Here is a 10,613-nt window from a genome sequence, read left to right on the forward strand (position 1 = left end):
GGAGAGGAAGAGGGGGAAGCCATTGCTCTCGATTAAGCTACTAGCTTAGCTAGCTTCTAAACTAGCCGACCTAAAGTAGCAAGTTAAATTTGGTAGTTAGCAAGAACTTCTGCAAAACAAGTGCTTTAAGTGGTGCAAGCGTATGTTGTCACTCAAAAATTCAGATGAACCTAGAAAACAGTGAGTTTAATTCCTAAACAATCTGGAAGCAAGCACAAAGCAGTGTAAATACAGAAAACAGGAAATGAGTACGGTTTACCGCAGGAAACAGCAGTCCGTCAAAGGTTCCGCATCCAAACTTGTCCAGTTTAATGAGTTCTCAGACTGAGTTGATAGGTACTGAGATCTAATTATCATAGAACACCATGCTCACTGTTATGCAGACTACTAGGATTAGAAATCAAATAGTTATAATGCTTCACTTACATAGGAGTTATCTTCACCAGTCACAGTCGTCCTTGGGGTTATGCACACAGTGAGTCAGCCGGATTACAACTATGTGTCACCGTCATAAGTGTAATGATTAACTGTCACATAATCTGTTGTTGGACCATCACCGTCAGTGAAATACTTTTCACACACATTTTAATGCTGTTAAAGGTTATGTTTACATGATTGTAAATGATTAACATTTCTACACAACAAGTCTTCCGGTGTCATGCTGAGTATTTATTTTATCACACAATTACCAAGAATAATCTTTATGTGCTCTGTTCTTTTTAGTTTGTTAGTGTGAGACATGAGCATAATATAAAGCGGAAAAGAAGCTGCTCTGTTTCCACTTGACCTCTCAATGGGGAGAAATATGATGCTGGATTGTTATGGTTTAGTCCTCCTCACCAGGAGGGTGAGGGAGAACTGAACCATATGGATGCTGAAGATGGGCTTCCTGAAAAACTGCTGCCGAAGACTGCAAAGTACCATAAAGAATGAGAGCAGCCGCCACGTTTTGCTCAGCTGGGGACATTTGAATTTGAATACTCCTCTCGCTGGAAAGCCCTTGATGAGATGGAGAAGCAGAGGGAACAGGTGGACAAGAACATTAAAGAGGCCAAAGAGGAATGGATGACATGCATGGATCATAATTTCAGCAAAACAATTCTGTAGATTAATTTTGTTATCAAGTGTTCCCCTGTCTTTTTCCACACCAGCTGCTGTTCTCTTAGTTTCTGTGGTTTATGTCGAGCTAGTGTCTGGTAGCAGTTTACCTCTGGAGTAGTTGTAACACAAATAGCCCCCCTTCAATATGTCACATAAAGAAAAGTCAAGAGTTTTCTTATAACAGCACAGAAGTTTTATTCCTGGTCAAGGATTGCGCATGCTAGTTGCCTCAGGTTAGCTATTTCTACCCTTTGTATATATGTACTCATTCTGTGTTCGGCTTGAATCCCTTGCATGCATTTTGGTTATAGAGTTGAACCCTCCTCCTGAGCAGAATAGGAAACAGAAAGGGAAAACAACAAGCAGTCAGCACCCTCCCCTCCCCCAAGATTCCCACTAGCTACCAGTTATTTCTGACAAACATTCTGCATCTTTTTCAAATAATATTTCAGTGACTTCAGCCCAGCAACTTCATTTTAATGCATGGCTGCTTTAAATTAATCTGATGTGACTTCTGAGAGAGTGAAAACAAAACAAGAAAAGGGGTGTAATAAGCCCATGCCCTCCCCTTTTCCAGACACATTCCCTTTTCTGGTGGGCTGTCTCCCTAACACAGGACTAAAGGGATACTTGTGTAAGCCCTTCTGCCGCTCTCTTTTTTTCTCTCTTACATGCCTAAATGTTGAACTTTAGACACATCTAAGCGTTGAGGAGTGTCTGTGGGCTGAGCAAAGCTGGATTTTCTCAGTGACTTTGAATCCAGCTGGTGAGTTTTTTCATTTAAACTAGGGGGACTGCATGTGTGCTTCATACAGATGGAAAACAAGTCACTGAGGACTAAAAGAAAAACCTCACAATCTTCATCGTAAAAAGGAAGAAATCACAACTCAAGCTTTAACCCATCTGCTTCTTACATTAGTTCCTAATATACTATCTCTGGTATATTAATGTTTTTTTTCTGCTCAAGGAGGATGCAACGTTTTCTTCCATCTTAAAAGCCTCATGGCTCAAAGTCCCTCAGAGTCACGTCCTGCAATTGTCTCTGGGGTGTGGGTGGACAGAGGAGAGAGTCAGCAGTAGAAGAACGGGGTAAGAGGCACCTGGTTGTCCAGTTATCTAAGGGTGACTGAAGCCATTGGTGTGGACCATGTGTGCTGCAGCTCTGGAGGAGTACTGCGGGTCGATCTTCTGGGTGAGTTCACCAGCCAGAGTTAATGCAGCTGAAGTGAGACAGTGGGATTTTTGGAAATTTAAATTTAGAAACACTCAGTAACCTGTAAAATCTTTCATGGACATACATATGATCAGTAACCTATATAGTAAATTCATTTAAATGAAAAAATACAGATGATGAACACATTAACACTTACCAATACCAATACAATAATTTGTACAAGAAAAAGATAATCTGTCATGTCTGAGAAACAGATTTTTTTTATTAGGTTATTACAAAGTAGCAATTGTTACTTTGCTGACAGGCTCAAGAAAACTGAATACTATAAGCTTCTCAAAAGTTGTAGTATTGCAAGGCTTCTGTATGTTATTTTCTACAGGTGTTTGTATGTTGTGTCAGTCTGCAGTATGTGATAGACAAATGTGAGGGTTTATTTAAAATTGGAGTTAAGAGATATGTGAAAAAGACCTTAGTATGTTTATATGAAGGTAGTTTGTTTTCAACCCCTGTACACAGTGAGCCGATGTGAATGTGCAATAATCATGACGTGACTCAGCATTTCGAAGCTGCAGCACCTTTATGAGCTATAAAAAGCAAAACACTTGATTTCCTATAAGGTAAGGCAGTTTTTTAGAGTTGAAATTACTAGTGGATTAATTTATAATAATTACCTAGACATTAGACTATTTTGATAATGAGTTACGAAATGGTGAGAAATGCTGCGTAGTCTTTGGTTTAAAGTTCTGTAAACAGAAACGTTTTCTTTGACATATAACAGATTAAACTGAATATCTTTGGATTTTGGTTTTTGGGAAGTTGTGATAGGCTTTTCCCCACATCTTTTAACATTTTATTGGCTAAACTCTTAATGAGCTATTCAAAAAAAAATAATCATAAGCTGTAGCCGTACACATTTTACTTTCCCCATGAGAGGATTTATCAAAGATTCCACTTAAGCATCCACATAATTACATCAAGTAAAATACCTTACTTCTAGATATCATCTCCATATGGTGTCTAAAAGACATCAAAACATATAGACGTCTGTCCAGACTGTACATCTAGCTACCACATTTCATCCTGGAGCTTGTGTTACTACAACTTTTGACTGTGAGATGGAGCCAGGCCTCTCCTAATAACAGGTTGCTTGTATACAGGAATAACTTTAAGTGCTTGATACACTGCAATTTACCGTATGTCCTCTCTGGAGGTCCTATGTTCTTATAACACATTAAAATCCTCAGTGTTCAGCTCCTTTCACACCACGTCCATCAATCTCCTCTGTGGAGTGGGGCATAGTTAGCAGGGACTTAGGATTGAATCACATGAGTTGACTAATTTCTGACCAGAGAGGTGAGATTAGGGGGCACCATGATTTTATAAGGCTGTGTCATTCAATGAGGACTTATCCTTATGTGATGCATGTATGTGTACACGCTCTTCAGAATGCTTCATATCTGGATAGGGAAGACCCAGACCTCCCAGTATGTGTGGAGCAGACGGTACTGGTCTGGATCCCGCTGGGGTTCCTGTGGATCTGTGCCCCGTGGCACCTGGCGTCTGTCTGCACAAGGATGCGAGTGAACACAAAGCACTTGTCCAAGATCTACCTCAGCAAACAGGTAATGCATGCAGCAAGACAAATTAAATAAATACACTGTTTAGACGTAATGGGATGCTAAAACATGAAGCTGATCTTAATAACTGTAAAGGTCAATTAGAGTAACAAAAAGCAAAACACATTTATGATGTGATTCGTTTGCCTGGCTTACTTGTCTTTCCTCTCCTCAGCTCGTGGTGTCTCTGTTGTTACTGACAGCCTTAGCAGGACTGGCAGTCACATTAGGAGAAGACTATGGTCCAAGCACAGACCCACCATCAACAGTTAAAAACCCTGGTGTACATTACGCAAACCCTGTCCTGTATACTGTCACATGGGTAAATACAACAGGCTTAACATGTATTAATTTGCTCTGGTGCTCAAGACTTAAAAAAATGGGTTTTAATGTTCTGATGTGTCTTCGTTAGATCCTTTTGCTGTTGTGCCAGGAAGGAGTGAGGAGGAGGGACGGAGCAGTAGACTCTACCACACTCTTCCTTTTCTGGTTTCTCCTTGTCCTGTGTAACATCTTCCCCTTTCAGACCCTCCTACGAGAGGCGCTCAGGCTGGTATGAGCAGAGACATCATGTCAAGTTAGGATCAAGGAATTCAGATAAAAGAAAAATGGATCAATTACTCAGGCATAATGCAATCATCTTTCTTACTATGGCAAGCCATGGAGCTCAGCAGGCGTGCGTGTTAACATATCCAATGGAGTTTCAGTGCCACTGGCTGCAAATACAGGGGTCGACCCCTTCTGACATATGGTCCTATGTATGTCTCCGTCATGGTTACTTTTACTTTACTTTACTTTTACTTATACACTATGGTCACCTGGATTCTGTACTGCTCATATAGACATTATGCAGAGGTACATAGCAATATGACTTAGTAGGAAGAGAGGGAGAGAGAGGGCTGTAACCTGTTACCACATCTAGAACATGTTAACATACTTAATTTCCGTGTTAACATGGCCTGCATTAACGCGTGCTTACTTTGCATGCGTGTTAATACGCATGCCCACTGAGCTGGACGGCTTGCCATACCTCACCCTTAAACACTTCTCTTCCACTCATGTGTGACCATCAGGGGGAAGTCAGTGATGTCCCTCGTTTCTCCCTTTTCTACATTTCCTTTGGGCTGGAATTGATTGCACTGATTCTCTCTGCTGTGCCTGATATCTCATCAGAAGCCAAGGAGCGTGCTAAAAAGGTATCAAACACACAGATAAAAGTTTCTTTGTCTTCTTTGCCTTTTGTTTTAATGTTGTGAAACAGTGTAACATGTAGCCACAAAACCATTAGCTTAGACTCCTGTGAACATAGTCCAGCTGTGTACTGTTTGTTATTGTTCTTATCCATAGAATCCTGAGTCAGGTGCCACATTTTTGAGCAGAATCACCTTTAACTGGTTTCACAGGTAAATTAAAAGTTGATACAGTAAGAATCCTAGCAAACACCCACACGTCTACACTGTAACTTCCAACTTGTTTTTGTCTCTCCAGTATGGCAGTGAAAGGCTACAAGCGGCCCCTGGTTCAGGAGGACATGTGGGAGCTGAACGAGGCAGACAGCACTGCTCACGTCAACCAGCGCTTCCAGTATTTCATGCAGTCAGAGTTGGCTGCAGCTCGGGTCAGCTTTCAAAAGCGGCTGAGGAAAAAACAGGATAAGAACAGAGACAAAGCCCTGGAAGAGGCTTATGAAAATGGCCTCCCAAATGGTCTTGAGAAAGGCGTCAGTCACGATAGGCTGATGATGGTAAGACTGCAGGGTCAAAAACACTTAACATGCATATAAAGTACCCTCTCTGCACTGCTAATGCATTTTATTTTTAGTATCACTGTTGATTTTCTGTCACATTTATTGTTGTATACATCAGTGTGTTCTCAAACAATTTTTTGTAGGAGGAAAGGGAAAAGAAAGAAGATGAAAAGAAGAAGAAAAAGGACCAAAAGAAGAAGGACAATAACTATCCCAACTCATGGCTAATTACAACCATTTACAAAACACATAAATGGATTTTTTTTGAATCTGCCTTCTTGAAACTTCTGCAGGACCTGCTGGCATTTGTCAGTCCTCAGCTCCTTAAGTGAGTTTAAATAAGGCATCAGGATAGTGTCAGGAATTTTCTGCAGTTGTCTTGTAAGCAGCTACGTTGCCCTATAAAATAATATGCGTTTAGAAGACAAATCCTGAAACTGTTGTCATTTTCTGCATCAGTGTCACTGAAGCACTTTGTACTGTTTACCACTGTTCACCCTTCAATCTGCCAATCATTGTCTGCAATCATTAACTTAGGGATATTAAACAGTCACACTGGTGAATACTGGTTATACAGCCAGATGTTAAACCTGTTGTAGAGTGAAGAGACTTACAGCAAAGTCATGAAAGGAACTAAGCAATATTTCTCATCTTGACTGTGATTGTTATTAAAATGTTTACCTTATGTCCTTTGCTAATCAAAGCGCTGGACTCATAATGGACTGTTAGAACAGTCAGAACTAAAAATATTATATAGATATATAATATACACATTTCTCTTTCTTGTCAAAATGCAGCACCTATATTCCTACAATGCAATTTGACTGTTAACAATTTGGAGATTTGGGTGTGTAATGCTAGTCTTCTAACCAAACTTTAAGTAACCGCATTTAGATGCTGGAAAAAATCATAGTATTATGTGTTCATAAACTGTTTTTTCCCTAGATTGATGATCTCCTTCACTCAGGACAAATCCAGTTTTGCCTGGGAAGGGTATCTGTATGCAGTGCTGCTGCTAGTAGTGGCCTTTCTGCAGTCTCTGTTTCTGCAGCAGTACTTCCAGCGCTGCTTTCTACTGGGGATGAAGGTTCGCACTGCCATCATGGCTGCCGTGTACAAAAAGGTAAAAACAGGACAATGACATTTCTTGCATTTCTTGCTGATGAATTACAGTGCCAGTTCACATTATAAGAAATAAATGATCACTTGGAGTTTTCAGCACCTACCCAAGAGACTTTGTCAGCTGTATGACTGAAAAACTACTTTCATCAACACGTGAATGCCGTGTAATTGTAAACTGAAAGAAGAAAAACTTTCTATATAGCCTCCACACCTCAGTTGCCCTTGTATCATACAAAAGCAATTTTCTTAGTTATTCAGTGTCCCCTATATGTTTTTAATACAGTAATAACAGCAACACTAATGCTTTCAAATGCCAGAGTAATAATTTGCTTTGCTCATAAAGATCTTTTATGTAGACCCCCTGCTGCTCCCACCAAATTGTCCTCCTCTTAATTCTTTTCCATTTCCTTCTCTCCTCACTGGACCTTTTTAATCTCTTTTCCAAGGCACTAGTGGTGTCTAACGATACTCGTAAAGAGTCAACTGTTGGGGAGACAGTGAATCTGATGTCAGCAGATGCCCAGCGCTTCAACGACGTGACCAACTTCATCCACCTGATATGGTCCTGCCCTCTGCAGATCACCCTGTCCCTTGTTTTCCTGTGGTTAGAGTTAGGACCTTCTGTGTTGGCAGGCCTTGCAGTCATGGTGCTAATGGTACCAATCAATGGGCTACTAGCCACAAAGGCCAGAAAAATCCAGGTCTGTAGAATTACACACACATACATGATAGCTGTTACATCTGTAGAAGATACACTACACTGTGCTGTATACAGTATACCAACAACAATATACCAGCAATTTCAGTTAAAATGCTACTTATAGTCAAAAATTACAATTTTGAACATAATAAAATAATTTCTGACATACTACTTATAGTCAAAAATTACAATTTTGAACATAATAAAATAAATTCTGACTTATTTATTTATTTATTCATTATTATTATTATTATTATTATTATTATTATTATGTATATAACACAGAAAATTACTAAAGCCATAGAAACAGAAACAAAACAATCTGTGTTCCCTGAGTGCACTGAAGTCAAATTAGACGTTTTGAAAGTTTGAAAAAACAAAACCCAACCAATTTTGTGGTCAATGACTCTTGTCTCTGCTTTCAGGCAAAGAACCATATAATTATATTTAAGAAACCTATCTCTTTCAACAGCTATGGCTCAAAGCTTTGCGCACTTGAAACCAAAATCAATGCATACCACAAACTATAACTCTATCAAAAGCAAAAGCAGGGGTCATTGAGTGGGTTTCTCCCAAGACTTTCTTTTCCTCACATTGTTGGGGTGGCAAAAAATATCCCTGCATGTTATAATTTCAATGTTTTGAATTTATGTCAGATATTTTTTAATGAGATATGATACAGTTTTTATTTTATTTTATTATTATAATTGTATAATGTTATAATAATAATTATTATTTTGTATTATCTGTTTAACATGAGATTAACAGTGAGCTGCATTTCCCTGGTGATTTATATGATCTCTTTTCAGGTAGAGAACATGAAATTCAAAGACAAGAGACTGAAAATCATGAATGAAATTCTCAATGGAATCAAAGTGAGTGCCCTTATTTTATTAATTTATAGAGTTAGTAGCAATGGTAATCCTTGTAATATCACTATCGCTACTTCTTTGTTGTGTGAAAATAGTTCAGGTGAATTGATGGAAGTCGGGGGACTCTAGGCCTTCCTCAGATGAAAAGCTTTTTATGTCCCGGAAAAGAGCTGAGATGTTAGTCCTCATTGCCCTTTATTACACTGCATCCACCCCCTGTGGCTTATTGGCATTGACTATGTAATGTATGAAAGCCCTCTTATCCCACCCTTCCTTTTTCATGTCACTCTTTGTTTTTCATCTCCCACTAGATTTTGAAGTTGTCTGCATGGGAGCCTTCCTTCCAGGCACAGGTGGAAGACATCAGGGAGCAAGAACTGGTGGTCATGAGGAAGTTTGCCTACCTGACATCTGTCTCCTTCTTCATCTTCAGCAGTGCGCCAGCTCTGGTGAGTGGTGTGAAAGAGCCCTGCAAAAGAAAAGAAGTCAAGGATGGTCTTTGCAAATCTTCTTCTTCTTCACACTTTTTTCTGCAGATTTCTCTGGCCACATTTGCAGTGTTTGTAGGAGTGAGTTCAGATAACGTATTGACAGCTGAGAAGGCTTTCACTTCCATCTCTCTCTTCAACATCCTCCGATTTCCCATGGCCATGCTGCCTATGCTCATTGCTTCCATTGTGCAAGTAAGGGAACAACAGCATGTGGCACATGCACACATATTAAACTGATATCAAATGCTCACTAACCAGTTTTTTTAACAATTCAGACAACAGTTTCAACGAAGCGCTTGGAGAAGTTTCTGGGAGGTGAAGACCTTGAACGTGACATTGTGCGCCATGACCCCAGTTTCAGTATGTTCACACCTCTTCTTCCACTGAGCAGTGAAGTTTATTTACCAGTTTGCTGGTACTTTTATATTCAACACACAATTAAATGTGCCAAAGAATGGGAGAGCATTCAGAAGGAAGCTCCGTATACAAGTTAAATTACCTTTAACCCTTTTTTGACCCCAAAAAGGGGCGTGTCAGGCCATGCTGTCATAAATCTTCAGAGCCCCACAATAAGTAGCACAATTTTTCAGACCTAACCTATCCTTAGAACAAAGTATCCCTGGATCCTATCCTCGCCCAAGCAAAGAGCAGATATGTGGCTTTACACAGCATCTGCCTTGTATTTGCTCAGGTTAAGCAGTAGCTGGGCCCACTGGCTTGGTAGGCAATGATCTCTGAGAGCCAGGTCCACTCAGTTGTCCAACCACTGTCTTTGTTCTACCAAGACTGTCAATCAAAAGAAAAATACACCAAAAACAACCCCACTGACTTAATAACTGTATTATTACCAGTGCCAATACAAATTCTGTGTGGGTTTAATGGTGAACTTAAGTCTACAGGGTCATCAAGTGGGCCCATTCTCACAAACTGGTGTTTTATTGAGTTGGGCCCATGACACCAAAAAGGCTCAACAGCGTGTTCCAGCAACCCAAACATTTACAAACTAAACCATATTAGGAGAATACCTTACTAGTATATCTGTCATCTCTCAATGTCCATTTGTCTTCACTTGTTAGACTCTGCTGTTAGCATCTGTGATGGTTCCTTCACTTGGGAAAGAGAAGCTGAGCCTGTGCTGAGAGAGTATGTTTGTTGTGTCAAATACAACATTACACATTTGGAATTTATGCTATATGGCCACAGAGGTCTGTATTTGTTTTCACTGTATTTTACATTCTTGAACATATTTATTCTGTGTGTTTGCCAGTGTGTCCTTAGACATTAAGCCAGGCCGGTTGGTAGCAGTGGTGGGAGCTGTTGGCTCAGGGAAATCCTCTCTCATGTCAGCTCTCCTGGGAGAGATGCACAGCACCAAAGGCTTTGTCAACATTCAGGTGACACCTTATTTCTCTCTTAATATCTGTTTAACAAAAATAATGTGTTTATCTAGGGACATACAGTATAATGTGCACAACAAGGCATCTGTTCCTCTGTGACGAAATGGCCTTTACTCCACTTAATTGCTCAAAGAACAGTTTTTTTGAAAGGGAAGAACCTTGAACCTTTTGACTTCTTTAGAGCCCTTTAAAACCATTCTTTGAACAGTGCCGTAAGGCAGCAGTAAAGTGTTATTTGTTTCCCTTCTCAGTTCCTTTTCAGGGGGCAGGATAACAGTATGATTAAGGAAGTCTGTGTGCCTGACTCTTAATGTCCTTCTGTCCAGGGTTCCCTTGCCTTTGTGCCACAGCAAGCCTGGATCCAAAATGCCACTCTGAAGGATAATATCCTAT

General features: G+C 40.0%; 1 protein-coding gene across 3 annotated transcripts in view; it reads left to right on the forward strand.

Annotated features, from left to right (window-relative positions):
• Positions 1–237: 237 nt before the first annotated feature.
• Positions 238–10,613, forward strand: part of abcc2 (ATP binding cassette subfamily C member 2) — an 18,626-nt gene continuing 8,250 nt past the window's right edge. Inside the window, exons 1-18 of one of the 3 annotated variants that reach the window (XM_020601684.1) lie at positions 238–1,867; positions 2,069–2,293; positions 3,721–3,897; positions 4,067–4,213; positions 4,304–4,444; positions 4,965–5,087; positions 5,239–5,294; positions 5,380–5,635; positions 5,782–5,966; positions 6,584–6,761; positions 7,207–7,461; positions 8,270–8,335; positions 8,644–8,781; positions 8,869–9,015; positions 9,099–9,183; positions 9,900–9,966; positions 10,091–10,217; positions 10,547–10,613. The exon at positions 10,547–10,613 is cut by the window's right edge and continues 104 nt beyond it. In XM_020601684.1, coding sequence (XP_020457340.1) covers positions 2,249–2,293; positions 3,721–3,897; positions 4,067–4,213; positions 4,304–4,444; positions 4,965–5,087; positions 5,239–5,294; positions 5,380–5,635; positions 5,782–5,966; positions 6,584–6,761; positions 7,207–7,461; positions 8,270–8,335; positions 8,644–8,781; positions 8,869–9,015; positions 9,099–9,183; positions 9,900–9,966; positions 10,091–10,217; positions 10,547–10,613 — 2,260 coding nt within the window. In that variant the 5' untranslated portion in view covers positions 238–1,867; positions 2,069–2,248. Of the gene's footprint in view, positions 2,294–3,720; positions 3,898–4,066; positions 4,214–4,303; positions 4,445–4,964; positions 5,088–5,238; positions 5,295–5,379; positions 5,636–5,781; positions 5,967–6,583; positions 6,762–7,206; positions 7,462–8,269; positions 8,336–8,643; positions 8,782–8,868; positions 9,016–9,098; positions 9,184–9,899; positions 9,967–10,090; positions 10,218–10,546 lie in introns of all 3 variants that reach the window. The other 2 variants (XM_020601686.1, XM_020601687.1) reach the window with 2 other exon arrangements.

The sequence above is a fragment of the Monopterus albus genome, unplaced genomic scaffold, assembly GCF_001952655.1.
Source record: "Monopterus albus unplaced genomic scaffold, M_albus_1.0 scaffold52.1, whole genome shotgun sequence".
NCBI lineage: Eukaryota > Metazoa > Chordata > Actinopteri > Synbranchiformes > Synbranchidae > Monopterus > Monopterus albus.